Here is a 17,058-nt window from a genome sequence, read left to right as displayed (position 1 = left end):
ATAGATTTGGCATAAAATATGGTAGTAGCAAACTTCCTCTAAATGTATCTATAAATTGTCAGGGATAGTTCATCAGCTGAGGAGACTGGTATTTTTGGTGCTAATGAAATCTTATGGACTCATACATTTAACAAACTCTACTGGCTGTCAACTGATAGCTTTTACAAGAGAATCAAAATGAACTGTTGCTGTAGCTGAGATACTCCGCTTCTTCACAGAAATGTTGCAGGCTTCATAAAATTACTAATATGCAACCTCCCTCCCCCCCAACCCTGCCCCCAAAATGCAGTTTACATAATATATTCTTCATGTCAGTAGAAGGCTCTACAAAAGCTGCATAAGAAGACACTTAATGACTAAAAACACTGGTAGAAATCTTGTATCACAATATGCACCCTGGGTATTGCAGCAGTGCTTGTTGTAATGCAGTTCTTTCTGTCTGTACATCTCTATGATATATTCCCAAAAGAATGTTAAACAGTTGATCTGAACAGAGACACAGGATCACTTCTTTTCTTGTAGGAAATCTGCTCTGTAGTATTGAACAGAATATTTTCACTGGGTTTTCAGGTCTTATTCCTCTATAGCTCGTGTTAATAAATGCAACAGCAGTATCTTTCTTTCCATTTTCTTCATACTGTAAATGAGATCTTTGGATAAATTGAAAAAATAATCACTGTGTTAACACACTGATATAATTAAAAAAAATATTTCTTGATGCATGTTAGAATAGATATGTCTTCAGTTAACCTGTTTAGGAAACTCTTGGTTAACTAAACATATAATTTGCTTTGTACAAGAGAAGTTCCCTGATGGTTTGTCTCACTGTTGTCCCAGTATTATCTGACTGCAGTAAAAGGAAAGTGCTGTGACAGTCTTACAAAATCACTTGAACAAACCGTGTCTTGAGTGATGTCATTTATTTACCTTCGGAGGGAACTATTGTGTTACTAGGGACTGAGGGAACTCAAACTGGGGATGGAAGAATGCGGATACATTTCAGATGGGGCTGATAGAAAACATCCTGTTAACAAAAAGTGGAAGGTCTAATTATGAGAAAGAATACTGATTTTTAGCCAGTAAGTTCTTTCAAGAAATGTGCATTTTTTGTTTGGGAGATACCACTGTGATAATAAGGATGATAGTGCTGCAGGGTATGGGAGTTAATGCATGGGACTTCTACCTGTCCTAACCCCCTGTAAGCCCTATCCGCAAGTGTTGCGTGTCTATGGGCAGTCTAAATATTTATGAAATATTCTTAAGAAATGTTTGCAGTCCATTTTCTACTTCACACACGCATCTTTCTGTAGTCTGACGTTGCAAGTCAATATTACTAATTAGCTACTAGTGCTAAACACTTTGATGATGGGCAATTGAGATTGCTGCTTATTTAGTTCATCATCATTAGGCTGGAAAAAAAATACTTTTCCCTGGAGTAATAAATTGGTCCACTGCATCTGTGAAATTGGATTAACACTATAGTTTTATTGACTCTGAAGTAAATCCTTGTTTGCGATGCTCCCTTAAATATGAGTGAGGATGTATCTGGATTTAAGTTATAATGGTTAGGAAAATGAATCTGTATTTGCCAGAAATGGTGACTGGTTAGTTAGTAAAATGGAGGTCGGTGAACTTTTGAATAATGGGAGATGAATTCCCTGTTCTACAAACTGCAGGTTAAATTCTGCTTTGTAGTAAAGGTTTCTGATGAATTATTAAGGTTTTGTGCTATAAACACCATGCCCTAATAGCCATTTTTTTCTAACTCACCTGAAAGTTTTATTGCAATGCTAGCTTTTCTATGAGCACCTTGATACTTCCTGCAGGGTAGATAATGTTAAGTTATCGATGCATTTTGACAGTGTTTCAAACAGGTTGTCTCCGTGAAAGAGAACTGTATAAAATGTAGCCTTCTAGAAGTTAACATGTAATTTGTCATTACAGGAAGAGTAAAACAAGACTTGAATGTTTCTCAATTTTCTGAGCAGTAAAACACACCTTTTTATCTCTGTGAGACACTTTCTCCTTCTGGCACAAAGGAGGCAAGTTGAGCCCCGGGAAGTCCCGGTGAGTGCTGTGAGCCTCCAGATCTGAGGTGCCCAGCGTGTGTGTGCAGGGGCGCTGGGAGCAGGTGCGTAGTCACTGTGCGTCTCCCGTGTTCTTCCAAAGGAAACTCACTGGAGATGAGAATGATGACAGGCTGCTCTCATCTGCTCTCAGTAATGGTTTCTTACTTGGCCACCCAACTGACCCAAGGTATCTGGCTTCCTTGTTCTTCTTTTTCCCTTGGCTCCTGTATCTCATTGACTGTGCTTGCTGCTAAGAGGAGATTTCAGCAGTAGTTATATTAACAGAAAATGTTGCAATCTTCAGAAAAGCCCAGTGCTACCTTGCCTGGATATCCCTGCTTTTAATTCCCTAGCACTTAGAGCTGGCTCAGAATGAATATAACAAGAATCCTGTGTGTAAGCGGAAGCACTTGTGCCTTGAATATTTCAAAACCAAGCCTGGGATAATTTTTTCTTCTTTTCAGTGCAAGCTATTACACGGTCTATCATACAGGACACAGTTCTTTGATACAAGGTCAACATAAAAGCTTTTCTGATATTAACCCCAGTATCTTTTCCTTCACTCTTAACAATCTTTATGAAAACTGCTTGCGGTGATGTCTGCCAGAGTTGTCCAGGTCCTCTAAGCCCAATGGAAGACAATTTTATTCTACCCACCCTGCACAGCGAGCAGAACCCATTTTATTTCCCACTTTAGAAGTACAAGAATTTAAGAAGCACCTATATTTAAGCATCTGGAATATTTTCTGCCAATATTTCAGAGAAGTATGTGGCTTCAAGGAACAATTACCAGTAACTGGACAAATACCTGGTGTCATTGGTGATATCAGATGGGCTCAGTGGTACGTTTGTTTATTATTCACCACAAAGATTTTATTCAGTTCTCTGAGCCACCTCACTGAAACCAGGACCCTGACAGATTGCAAATTTGGAATATGAGACTGCCTTAAGAGGCTTAATAGGTTCAAGATAGAGACTGGCACAGAAGTAAATCCTTCCCTTCAAAATCCACCTCCCCTGTCCCAACATCTCAGTAGCTTAAGGGCTTCAGGTCTGCTACAAATTAATATATCTGAATGCAGAGAAATGAATGGATAAAGAAGGTAGTGATAGTAACAGGGAAAGCATCTTTTTAGTTGAGGGATAAAGACAAGAAAATGAGAGATTCGGAGTGAAGACAGGAAATGTAATGTTTGTATAAATGGTTTGAGAACATCAGTGCAATTTAAGCATTTCTGATGAGTACATTTCATCAGTGGCCATAAAGGTGAACATGAGACAACTGAGTATAGGTGGTTGCTGGAAGGATGAAAGAGAATCAGTTAAGTAGCATGTGGAAAAAAATGAGGGATGGAGAGCATGGGGGGAGGGGGGGGGGAACATGGAGTAAGGGAAGGGGAAAACAGAAATTATGGAGAGATAAAGGTTAAAGCAGGAAAAAGGAAACAACTAGGATGAAGAACAAGAAATACCCAAGAAGAAATAAATAATGAACAATCTTGGGAAATAACAATGGTGAAGAAGGAAATAGAAATTAATTTTTGTGGAGTTTTAAAAGCCACATATATTTTGATCTTAGTTTCTCTTTTAGCTATTACAGGTGGGAAAAAGCAAACTCTCAGATTAGTGAAAGGGCATTTTTTAAGCTTAAGTCAGGATTTACACTGGCGAAGCCCATGGCCTGTTGGGTCAGGGTTTATCAGCCTGCCTGTGTTGCCCTGGCCAGTAGCCGCCATTTCCAATGTGCGTATCAGGAGAGGGTAGAGGATGACAGCCCATCATCCCTGCAACCACTTTTTCAGACTGGTGATAATTTGCAGGTACGATACGGTATTTTGCTCCAACATTAGGCTGATCATGACTGTTGTGGAAACATTTGTTCAGGTTTTTATTATATTTATGCTTGTTGTTTAGTTCCTATCTGCAAGTATACCTGAAGCAGCTTTTTGCATAGCTGCCAGAAATAGATAGAAAATGCAAATGAAGCTAAATAATTTTGCACCGATCATCTTGGAGAGCTCGATTTATTGAAATTATACCTACCCCCTATTTTTGTGGGGCGTGTAGTTGATGTTTTAGCATAATTTTCAGCAGTTCTACTGACTATGTGCTGCAGTAAGAGATCTTTGAGGGCGGAGGCAAATGCATACAGGCAGATACACCCATGAGGTATAGCAATTCATGAGGTACAGAGGAGGGAGGAGAGCCAGCGTACAAGCTTGCAACAATTCTGGCAATAACAGATGCACAGGGAATAATAGTGCGCTTCTGAAACTTAATAACAGTGATGCCAGTTACATTTTTTGGCATAGGAAAAGACCCACTGAAGCCTGGAGTGACAATGGCTGCCGAGCCTTCCTTTTACAACTTAAGCTTTTGCAATCCTGCGCAGCGGAGACAGAAGGAGGAAAAGAGAACTTAAACAGTTCAAATGCTGACAGTTGGCATTGCTAAGAGAATGGATGTAAATGGCATAAAATTAACAGATTATGTCCTGCCAAGTTTCTTTTTAATTGATGTCATTCAGACCTCCTCAGCAGGCATTGTAACAGCAGAAATTTAGCCTCCCCAAGGTTCTTCGCTGTTTAAATAAGACAATGCAACTCCTCAGTAAGTCTGAGAGGTGGAACTATTTTTCTTGAAATCTTGACCTGATAATGCCTTTGGGCTCAATCTTGCAAGATGCTGAGTGGCTCGGCCCCCAGCGATTTCAGAGGTAGCTGAGGCACTCAGCCCCCTTCCATCGTCAGGCTTTTTGTTCCAGCAGTTCATCTCGCACTGCAAGGTGTGTGTTTTCCTCATGGAGCATGGGGTGAAAAGGTATGGGGGTAAAATGTGACAGTTGCCTGTAATTTCCTCTTTTCATTATGGACTGTTGCATCATTTTTGTTGAAGTTAGTGGCAATTTACAAACCTGATAACACAACCATGTGATTTCTCTTTGAAAATCATATACCAGATCTAGATCCACTTTTCAGCAAATAAATATTTAAGTAATGTTAGTACCTGGAATTAGAACATAATTACAGTTGTGTTTAAAATAAAAAAAAGTCAGTCTGCTCTATGCACTGCCTTGATGGATACTGAGGGAACCATTGTGGTTTTTCATGTTGCTGACCTGCTAATTAATGAGGCCTTAAGAAAGAGTTGACATAGGGGATGTTTTGTGGCTTATTCTGTGCAAGTCCCTGACTTGTCGTTGACAGAACTAAACATAATACCATTAAACATTACACAGTGTATTTGGGATTGTATGATTAATTCAAGGGCTTGAATTTTACTTTCCTATGGACTTGTTTGCCCTGTCTTAATTCTTCAACCTTCAGAATTAAAGAAGCATGTTGCGAAGCTTAATTACCATTTTAAATGTTTTAAAAAACCTGGGTGAAAAATAGAGACCAGTGAAGCTATCATTTGAGAGCCTGAAGTTGTTATTTCAGTGTAGTCATAGTCAGTGTTCGAGGTGTTTCCGTAGCACCAAGCAGTCATGGATTGGTTAGGTGGGGTGCTGTAGAACGCAAACAAAACATTAGTTTACAATAATCTTTTAAAAGTTCATATAATAAGAAATGGAAAATGTTCATCAAAAGCCACAATAGCATTTATCTATATTTTATTTCCTGAAGAATCTGTGAAATAAAGACAAGAAAAGCATCCGGTAAAAGGAAGAATTTGCAGTTCAGTCATACAAAAGTATTGAATCTGACCCATCGTGTTATCTCAGTGACTACCTCACCCCTTGTAGGATTTGGATATAGAAATTGGAAATGAAGAGAAGAGAACAATACAAAACAACCCTCCGCTTGTGAGTGTTTAGCACTGTTCCAGTAGCTGAAAGAAACTGCATGGAAAATCTTCCACCTTGAGCATAGCTCCCGTCTCTTAGCAAGGCAAGTAGCAGTAGTGAAATCAGTGTCTTTTTACCTGTCAATTCAAAGAAAAATAGATTGCTTGCTAGAGATGGATTACTGTGTAGTGAGATTTTAATGAAAGTTTCTGACTCACTTGTATGTTTTTAAGATAGTGCCATAAACATTACCTCCACCATAGCCAATTGCAAAGTGCATTTCTTTGATTCACCTCCTCTAAAATAAGAGTATAATAATTTCTGTCTATTTATATGAGCAACACAAGCCAAAGTCCCTATCAAAACAAGATATTCCATTGCTTTTATCTCTGTGTAGAAGAGATGAAAAATCAAATCGGCCAGTAACAACTGTTAACCATTTAAGTACTGGAAGCTATCACGTTGAGGAGATGGTACATATTGCTTTAATGAACATTGCTGTATGAGCTGATACAGAACACAGTAGTTCTTACTTATCGTTAGATAAATATTATCTTATATAATTATTAGTCTTTAACATATTTGTTTTCATGAAAGTATGATATTTGTTATTTCGCATCCTATTCCAATCATTTACTGCCTTACAAAAAAAAAATAGGCATGAAGTTCTTGATGCAAGACTCAATGTAGTCCAAATGGTATCATTTCCTTTGATCAAAACAGACTTCAGATTAAGTCCATTCAGATACTTCTTATTCTTATCCACCAATGTCATCTGAAAGGAAAAAGGATGCTACTTCAAAGCATTCTAGCAATGGGCAAATTGTTCTCCATATGAGTGGGGGCCAGCATATGGTCTTTTGACAGACTGTGAATTACCGTAAAACATTACATAGGACATGTTACTGACCTAATTTTCTTAAGGATTTTCTGAAATCCGTGTTCATCTTGTGCCTGTGAATTGGGATTTGTACTTATGGAACTTGCTATTTTTGAACGAAAAATGAATATGCTAAGGAAGTTCTTTGAATACAGTTAAAGAGCCCAGTAAAAATGACAGCTATAAACATCATGATTTGAAGGTCACCTCCCCATCTTCAGTCTGAGATAAACAATTAGATATACTTCTTAAAAATCAGATGCCTATCCCCTAGCTTAAAACATTTGGCTGTATTCAAATTGTATGTGAGAGATTAGAGACCTGTGTGAGGAGTTCTGTCCTAGCCTAAGAATTTTGTGATTTAAGATGAGGTGTCAAAAACCTGGTGATGATAATTTTTTTTTTTTTTTTTTAATGGTGAAAATGGTAGGACAGCATTTCCCAAGAAATACAAACCTTCATGAACTGGGAAAACAAAATAATAACAATCTCGTAAACAAGAGTCTATATGATTGGTCTTGACGCTTTAATTTGTGACTTGTTAAAAGTCCATTTTCTTGGCCTGAAGTTGCTAAATTTGAATGAATTTGAACATCTCGCTGCAGCAGGTTTGCTAAAACTGCTTATAAAATAGCATAAGCATTACTGGCTAGGAGGAAATATTTAATATACAATTGTCCTCAAATAACAATTGGATATAATTTCTTTTGTTCAGTATTCTTCCAGAACACCTTTCTAAACATATTCTATATTAAGTTCCCTTCAATTCTGCTTACCTTTGGTTAGTTAGCACAAAATCGCTCTCAGCTTGCTTTTAATGGCAGTGCAAAATGTGTGTTTATCACGATACAGCTATGTAAAAACCTACGGAATGCTCTGTTTACAGAATATTCCTCCAGTGGTCTCTGTAATACATTCCTTCCCTTAGGTCAGCAGAAGTCTCCTAGTTGTCAATGCTCAGTCTGAAACCTACTTGAAAAAGGTGGAGTCTCAAGAAAGAATTTGGTTTAAAAGAGAAATTAATTTGAGGCCCACTTGAAACTTCTAGAAATGGGTAATTGCTTCCATTTGTATTGTTGATGTGCACCTCGGTTACTTTGCGTACGTCCACCAGTAACAGTTCCGATGTGTGTGCACTTAAATGCAAAACAAAAGGAAAGGAAAAGGAGACAGAAACACAACTGTATTTTATTAATCAAAGCTGTTCACACTCTCTCCTTGCTCTGGGAAGGGTATTTATAGCTAAGTAAAGCTTTTACTTCTAATTTTCTTTTTAAGTGCAATTTCTGGCATTGTATCTCTCACCAATATCTGATTTTGTTTGATTCTCTTCTTATAAATGTTGCATGGGTACCAATGGAATTAATCTGACTGCAGTTTCTCTAGTATTGCAAAGCGTGCTGTTTTTTCCCCCTATTTCATTACTTTAAAAAAAGAAGACAAAGTTCTTTCTATTGGGCCACCATTAAAAAGGCAACCTTCCAACCAAGTTTTGTTGAATGTCCTTGACATTATTTTTAATCTGCACTGTTTTCAGGAGGGGTTATGGATAGCTGCATGCTTTGGAAGTCAGGGTAGAACTGTCAGATGTCAGTTATGGAAGTTACTCTCAGAGAGTCTTTCCATTAATATGTATGAATTGCAAAGCAGCACAGTGATGGCCCTGGAGCCTAGAATTCTCAATCAAATATTGCATAGAATAGAAGCAGAAATAATTCAAACCTTCAGTACCTGCCATGGTTTCAAGTGGAAGTGATCAGAGAGGAACTTCGCTTGTATAATCGCTCTGCATTTGGGTAATACTACAGTTATCACATAAATTTTCAAGTAAGCAAATATCAATTCCCAACATATGTTTGACTTGCAGAAGATAAGCTTAAATTAACAGTATTTCACTCCGTTAAGGTAGGAAGATGTGTTGTGATGGTAATGATGCTGTGTCTTCTTTCACTAACTCTGCTTCCTTGAGACTTCTGTCTTTGCTAGCTAACTCTTCCGTATTACAGAAGTCACACAGAGGTTGTGTTTCTGATAGAGGTAATCACTTTTGATTGCCGTGAGGCAATGTAATAGCTTGGTTAATTGTATGGTGTGCAAAGCTAAAAGAAAGGAAGTTGTCTGTGTTGTCATCATTCACGCAGTACATGAACCTGTATTAGTATGCCTGTTTCATTTTAAATCGATAGTTCTTTAAGCGTTCAGCAGAAAGTGTGATTTAAAGTCGAATTCATCTAGATAGGTTTAACAGTGCTTTAAAAAATTTATTACCAGCTGAACTGGTATCAAAATGCCCATACTGCTTATGATTTGGCTGGTATCCTGACTTTCTTGCTTTCCAGATTATTTTTGGATAGTTTGGCAAATCTGTACTTTCGGGCAGTTCAGCACAGTTCCTCGTAATACAACATAAATTGAACCATAAAAACTAATGGACTGGAATACATCAGGGCTTTAAAGACTTATGACCAGTTCTATATATTTTGCGCAGTGAAAGAGGCTATCAGCCTCAGGTTTGTCATACAAAAATTCAACTTGAGGTTGAAAAACCATGCAAGATTTCATGTAATGGCAGTCTGTCTTCGCCGGAGAATGATTTGACTTTTCTTGAAATATGACGCTTACAAGTAAATTCTAATTTAAGCCCCCTATTTTTGGGGACTAATGTTGTTCCCCTTGCTGAATGGCACTGCACTAGGAGAATAGCAAAAGAAAAAAAGCTACTAGTTTAGTAGGCAATTCAGCAGAAGAAGTAGTAGTTGGGAAACCTTGCCAAGTTCTCAGGTGATCAGCAAGAGCTTCAGAAGGTGACTGAGTGAGCTACCTTTGTTTTGCAGGAGCCAAACTTTTTTTGAGAAGCAGATGTCCTCTTTCTTCTGTTCCAGTGTTTGTTAGAAGTGCTAATATGCTAATGTTAAAGAATGTAATTTCGCTGAGCCATAACCTGCCCAAGTGCCAAGTTGGCTTTGCTTGTGAGTTGGTAAGCCTTATTTTTTATTTATTTTTTTAACTTGGTGCTTTGGTGGAAGTATTTCCTTGGGCTGCATGAATCTCTAGAATTGGTACTATTGTCATTCTTTATTTGTAAACCAGAGCATGCTAGCTACCTCCGAACTTCCACTTTTGTAAGCCACTTTGAGAGGACAAATGCTCTTAGTCTGAACCTAATATCATATTGTCATAGCATATCACTCCCATGTCTTGAAAACTGTGAAGGACAAGAGAGAGCAGGAAATAACTACTTCATTTTGGGGATGATTTCATTTCCCTTCATAGGACCTTTTCTACTGTATTTGATGGAGGTCTGTCTTGACTGTTTTTCTTCCCAATCTTGCTATGCATTTCATTGTCAGCAGTCCCTGCCATCTGCACCCCCAGGGAAGTAAATCAGTTTGATGTCAGTTAGGTGGAAAATTGAGGAAAGGAAGAGATGGCCCCCAACTAGTCTAAGATGCGTGCCAGCGGTTCTGCAAGATCTAAGACTGCTGTCATAGTTTAAAAAGCAACTTGTGGCTTTTTTTTTCTTTTTTTTTTTCTTTAACCTGAACTATTTCCAGGAGTGTAAGTGCCAAAGACATAAGCAGAAGCATATACTATGTTCTTGCAAGTAGGATAGAAACTTTTCTATTACTTGCTAGTGATCATTTGTACATTGACTTGATTCAGAGATCTGAGTATTTTACAAGTGTAAATGGATTCAGGCTGACTGCTTACATTTCAGATAAACAATAATTTTATTCATTTTAAAGAGAGGTCTGTTGAGACATAAATAGTTTACGACTACTGCTTAGCAAGTGTTTTTGTAAGGACTAGAGCTAATGGAGCCGGTTTCCATTGGATTTGTGTCTGAGCTGACTGACTTTTTTTAATTGCATTTTACTAAGGCTGTTGAAGCTAAACTTTGACACGCTGGAGGATCAACAACAGCACAACAAAGTTGGTGCCAACATTGCCAGTTTCCTCAGAATTATGGTTGGCTTTTATGCTCTGTTTTCTTTTCTGTGGGGACTTGAGAGCTGTATTCACAACCCCTTGCCTCCCCTGCAAATGTTGAGGGCACTCGACTTTAAATTGTTGAGGGGCTATGAATGTGCTGATTGTCCAGGACTGAACTGAGTCAAACAAAGGACACACGATTAAATGTTGATGCAATTTCTTGGGTGGCAAATGCAAAATCTGAGGAGGAATGAATGCCTCAAAGGTCTGTGTCATCTCTTTTCCATCTTCCCATTCTGTACCAGGAGACATGGTGGAGAATGTCTTCATGTCCGTCATGCTCTGAAGATGGTCTGCTTCACTCTGACTCCCCAGAGACACTCCATCCACCACCAATTTGGGTCAAATATGATTACCCTGTTGTATTTCTCAGTCTTTTTTGACCTTTCCTGTTGAATTATAGATATTATCGTGACCTTTGTAGGCCTCGAGAAACTACCCCGTCCTGCCCCCAGCACGCCTGCTCCCCTCACCGGCTTTGGCCAGAATGACTTGTAAGAACAGGGTATAGATGTGCTGCTTTGCGGCTTGGTGGGAAAAATGGCAGGGAAGCAAGGATTTGGGTGTGATCTGCTTGTATGATTCTCTATAAGGAACTGGCAAGAAATAGAGTGACTGGAGTAAAGCCAAGGCAGCAGTTGTTAAGGCTGGAGAGCAGGAAACCTGCTGAGGACTGTAGAGGTAAGGGCAGAGCTGGCTGGCTAAGCCATGGAGGATAGTGGGATCCAGCAAGGAAGGCTTTCAAAAAGATATCCTTCCCCCCTCTATCAGATTAATACTTTTGTCTTTTCACAGTCTCCTCTTCCCTTTTGCTCCTCCAACAAATCGACCAGCTCCCCATGCTTGAAGCTTTTGGCCAAAACTCTGTTAAAGAGGAGGCCGGCCATTCAAGGCCTGGAGCATCTGCTGAATGGGAGGCCGAACGGGTGGCTGAGGCCTTCCCGAGGAGCATGGCATTTCCGTGAGTACCAGGAGCGTTCCCTGGCTCGTGTGTGGAGGCTGCAGTTTGTACAGGAGCTTTTCTGCAGCGTAGGCATTAAAAGAATCGCTCTTCTCTGTAGAGGCATTTAGAGTCACAAACCGTGTTAGAAACTCAAGATCGCTATCTGAAAGCAGCCAGCAGGCTCGAATGTTACGGTTAGAGAGAGGACTGGCAGACTGCAGGCAGGCAATGGGACTGCATACGGCTGCTTCAGAAACAGGCCTGTAAATGCATGGGGATGTATCTGATATCTCTCGGGCAATAAATAGTGCACAGATACTCAGGGAGAAATGTAGAAACTGTGTTTCTTTAAGTATTTATATTCTTCAGTCATGTTTTGTAAAATAGTTTCTGCAGTTATGTAACCGTTGACTGTGAACATCCATCATGCAAAGCACAGGTTAAGCAGTTATAGGTTCAACTTCACATAAAAATACGCAAAAGATTGCTCACAGATACTATAGAGGAAAGTTAGTGGTTTCATTCTGGATTTGTGCATTATTTAGGCTGTGAACCAAATTGTCTGAAGGTTTTAATGGCCCTTGCTTCAGTGTTACCATGGCACACCAAGCTAGGGCCAGGAGTTCAGCTCTGCTGTTACAGACAAGGAGAAAAGTCACCAAAAACGCAGAAATGTTGCTCCCAGCTTGTGTTCACATTTAAACCCCAGATTTAAAGTAGTGGTGTAGGAAGAATGTTTTAATAGCTAGTTTAATATCTTAATATATTTTATACATCTAATCTTTTGTATTCAGTGTACCTGCCTTGTACTAAGTATTATGGCTAGTATAAAATCCTAAATATAAATTGTGTAGTGTATTATAATAGTAATACATTCTGGATTTATTAGTTCTTAGTCTATCCTCAGAGAAGCTGACAATGAATATTAAATATAGCTGCTGTCACAAAAGCATTTCACGTCATAGTCTTGGATAATTTGTAATATACTGAATGTTTTGCATTTAATGAAAAATCATTGGCTTGCATCTAGTAGCTTAAAAATGAGCTTTGAACTGAGATAGCCAAGGCATTAAATGACTTTAATGCAGTAAGTACATATGTGTATTTTTTTTGTGTAAATTCTTTACTTGATGCAATTCAGACATAACTAATATTTTATGAGAACTACTTGTGCAATGAGCTGTTACTATTAGAGGAATTCTTTTCTTTGTCTTTATGGTCTGTAAATTTGTCTCACTTTGAGTTTTTTTATGTAAATAATTCAAATTATTCTTTTCATTGTAATACGATTTAATCAGTATGTATCATGCATTTCAATGTAATAACAGTTTCTAATTATTTAGAACCATTATTAGTTTTCTGAAGTTCAAGGGAATTAAATGAAGATAATGCTAGCTCCCACTAGCATTGCTAAGGATTTTCTTAGCATTTAAACTCAATTTTTAAACTTCATTTTCTTAAGGCGTTTTCAGGCCTTGAAACTAAAACCTCTCAATGTTCCAAATTTTGTCTTTATTTTTCAGACTGCTGGTAAACTGCTAATTTTTAACCAGGGATGTTACTTAACTTATTTATGTATTTAAACCAGGATAGCATGATTTAAGTTCTTTTTTTCCTTGTTTTTCCTTTTCATGGTGTTAACTGTTATCTTTAGCAAGATAGAGTGTTGGAGACTAAAGACCAGATATTCAGATGAAGTTCAGTTAGTGAAAGGACACAGCATGAGAACTTTGAATTCCTTTCTATCTGCAAAAGTAGTTTTTTTTTTTTCAGAACTAATGTAACCAGCTCAGCAAATTGCGTGCTTTTGCTCTGACCAAGAAATATTATCCTTATATATAAAGCCTTTTATTGGAAGTCTTCGTTTTGAAAACAAATCTATTTTCAAATTGCAGTTTTCCAAGATCAAATGAAGCTAAGTCTTTGCTTCTTCATCACCCTCTATGGAATCTGCCTATCCAGTTCTTTAAAGGTCCTTTGAAGTTTCCTTTTTCATTGTATAACATTAAAGTATTGTAGATGTAAAAAACAAAACAAACAAACAAACAAAAACAAATAAAGAAACAAACATGAGGATAAGAAGCATTTGTGAAAGGAAGTGCATTGTGGACTATAAAGCACAGAGAGACCAGGCAATGACTGAGGAAGTCTGAGAGTCAAAAATAAGTGGAGGTGGGGATTTTTTCTGGGAAAATGTTCTACATATGGCATTGTCTGAAAACTGGCCGTAATTTGCCACTTCTGGAGACAGGGTGGAGCTGTAGGCAGATGCTGTGTGACCATTTCTTTGTACAATAGTGGTTCATACCCACAGATATGGATGTAGTCCTCCATGCTGGTTTTCTCAGACCTATTTACCAAGCTGGTTTTGCAAGAGAACAGTCTAAACCTGAAGACAGGTTGTAATGGACTGACCTTTTTAACAATCCTGAAGAGTCAGACTGCATTCATTTGAAGAAGAGCAGTTGAAAACATATTTAGGAAACCAATCTGTCCACAAGATCTGAGCGGGGGAAAAAAGAAACCATTTATTAGGAACTTAACAGGATTGTGTATGACTGTACAGCTGGAAAAAATGAAACGTAAATGGGATCTGCACCTGCAGTAGATAGCCTTGGATCTCTTCGGTTTGATTTGGAAAGCTGGGAAATTGAGCAGAGGTTGGAAGGCAATACGAATAGCAAGTTAAACCACTAGTCTCTATCTCCCATTAGGGCTGCAGTTGCCTTAGATCACCGTAATTGAATACTTTGATAAGGATTAAGCTACACGAATTTAGGACCACCAAATAAGATACATATAAATGACTTAACATACTTGAATATCACACTGGATTAACAAAATAAGTTGGTTTGCCTTCATTTAAGTCCTTGTGTAGAAAACCCTTTGGAGGTGCCATGCTCAGACTTTAATCCCAGGAGGATGCTCCTTAGTTTCCATGTACTTAGCAGAATTCAGACTGTCCCAGGACAATATTTTAATACCGGTTTGTTTAATGTACTTTGGATATAGTTAGAATTGAAACATACTCTCTCAATTCATCAGCACTGTTTTTCATTTTGTAACAGCCTAGAGCTTTGGGGATTTCAGAAGAATTTGCTTTAGCTTCCTTTTTCATTAGAATTTATTCGCAGCTGAAGGAAATTCCAAAAACAGCCAGAAGCATCATCATATAAATGAATGGGTTGATCCTACTCTCTGACCTGGCATAGCTTTGAGGCAAACTTGTTAAATCCTGGCAAGGATACAGGTGTGCCTCTTGCTTCTGATTTTCCATTTTAATAATGAGAAACTTTGAGGTCACAATTTACAAATGCAAAACAGTGATTAGCTGTTTTAATTAAATTAATAACGCCATAGTAAGCTTTATATGCTTTTCATAGAAAGCATAGTCTGGGGTTGTTTCATTGCTTCAGGAAACACAAGGGATTTCTTCTTTCCTTAAGGCAGTGCGGCATGCGTGGGCTAGGAATGTGAATCCTTGAGGTGAAGCTGGCAGGTTGGGCAGGCTCTGGCAGAGGTCCTGTCACCTCTGTCTGCTTCTCCTTTCCCTTGGTTTCTTGGCACGGCAGCTCTATGGAGCTGCGTTAGTGGGGGATGCACCCCCACTTCCGTGGATCTGCATTTTGCTGACGGGGACACCTCCTCTCTTTGGGCACTTTTCCAGGTAAATCAGAATTCCCACATTTCTCCAGGATGCCGGGTGCAGCATACCTGAACAGACTGCAGTACCCATGGAAATCCCAGGCGTTTCTATGCGGTGGGTGCCTATCAGCGGCTTCTGTGCGAGTTTTCTGTGCAGACCGAGCACAGCTATGCACATATATTTTGATTTGATAAATGTTGCATCTTTGTCCAAATTTATTCCATGGAAAGCTTTGGTTTCAAACAACAGGCTTCTAATTGACTTCTGGAGGGTTTCGTCTGTAAACCCTTTTACAGACCTAGGTTTACAGGGCTTGAGGGACCAAAGCCGTGAAAGAGGGGAGATGCCCGCAGTCAGGGCGTAGCAGTTCGGGCAGTGTGCAGGAGAGAGTGGGAAGCTTTATCAGGTGGTTAGAAATAATCATGCTTCGTTCTACAAGAACAAAAATTTTTTATTTATTCGTGCAACCTGTTACTATGTTAGTCCAACAAGTGCCAAGGCAGGGTGGAATGGCTTTAAATCATCCAAGTTTTAGGAATCATTTAGCTTACGGTACTTAGGGGTATTCCATACATAAGCAAACATAAAGATGTTCCCAGCTGCAGTTCTTTGAGAACTCTTCTGCATTTTCTCGTACGGTTTTTGAAAGCTGCTTAGCAGCAGCTCAGCTCCTCTTACATGGCAGTCCATTAGACTTGTAACAACACCGAGCATTTTTAAACCCATTCATTCTCAGAAAAAGCTACTTTGCTGATGGCATCCTGTTTTCAAACGTAGATGAGGCTGAAGTAATTTCATTGCATAACCTGTCACTTAATGGCTACAATTAGCTGAACGAAATTTCCCACAATGGTTAGAGTTAAAGTTCTAATGATTTTGCTCTTGGCAAAATGCATACTTCCCCCCTAAGATTTCTACAGATGATTATTAAAAATCTAAGCCATCATTTAGATTTCCCTGCTCATATCTATAATAAAGAAAAATAAGATTACATATGTTTACTGCTGTCACCTGCTTCCTTCCCACAATACATGTGTTGTGCAGGATATTAAAAAATCTATGATGCGCAAGTGAGTCGTAACAAGAAAAGCAATTACATCTCTATCTTTATTCAGAGCACATAAGGTATTGGGCTGTTCAGACAAGGATATGACATTTTCAGGCAGACAGTGTTATTGTTCCACACACTGTGCAGTTTAGGATTTTTAATAAGAGCTTTCTCTTGAAAGCCTTTCTAAAATATTTTTACATCTGCTCAGTGGAGCATTCATGTGTGAAGGTCCAGTGCAGGTGAAGAACATGGTTACCCAGAGCAGTACCTGCTCCTGTCTGCGTGGAGGAGAAGCTCTCAGCTTTTGGGGCTGTTGCTTGCTGCGTCCCATTCAGAGATGAAGCCAGTGGTGGGGCTGGAAATGCAGGGAGAGCTTCTCTTTACCGTGGTATCTTCTCAGATCCTGATCATTCAGACTTCATTCAGCACTTGAAAGTGTCAGGAATAGTGCATAATATATGGGAAAACAGTCTAGATATATTTCAAACGTATGTATGTGCTTTTCTGAGGAATCTTCTGCACAGGGTTGGTGTTATCAGCTCTCATTGCCTTCAGCTCTTAAGAAAATAAAGGCTAAGAAAGGCCAGCAGCTCCCTTATGAGAGGGGCAGACCTGCTAGCTGTGGAATATCCTGTAGCTTTGAATAGTCCAAATGTACCTCCCCAAAAAGGGCCTGTGGTACCAGAGGG

At 38.9% G+C, this 17,058-nt stretch overlaps 1 protein-coding gene across 30 annotated transcripts in view; it reads left to right on the top strand.

Moving 5' to 3' along the window:
• LOC308176724 (uncharacterized protein) overlaps positions 1-17,058 on the top strand; it is a 297,961-nt gene that overhangs the window by 169,939 nt on the left and 110,964 nt on the right. For 12 of the 30 annotated variants that reach the window (XM_080552850.1, XM_080552848.1, XM_080552856.1 and 9 more), the window contains 2 exons: positions 9,571-9,713; positions 11,525-15,333. The exons of 14 other annotated variants lie outside the window; for them this stretch is intronic. In XM_080552850.1, coding sequence (XP_080408976.1) covers positions 9,571-9,713; positions 11,525-11,800 — 419 coding nt within the window. In that variant the 3' untranslated portion in view covers positions 11,801-15,333. 4 more of the 30 variants (XR_013938533.1, XR_013938534.1, XR_013938535.1 and 1 more) reach the window with 4 other exon arrangements.

This window comes from Anser brachyrhynchus, assembly GCF_964034855.1.
Source record: "Anser brachyrhynchus genome assembly, chromosome: 12".
NCBI classification, from domain to species: Eukaryota; Metazoa; Chordata; class Aves; order Anseriformes; family Anatidae; genus Anser; species Anser brachyrhynchus.
The sequence above is the reverse complement of the archived record's forward strand: the minus strand, read 5'-3'. Positions and strand labels throughout refer to the sequence as shown.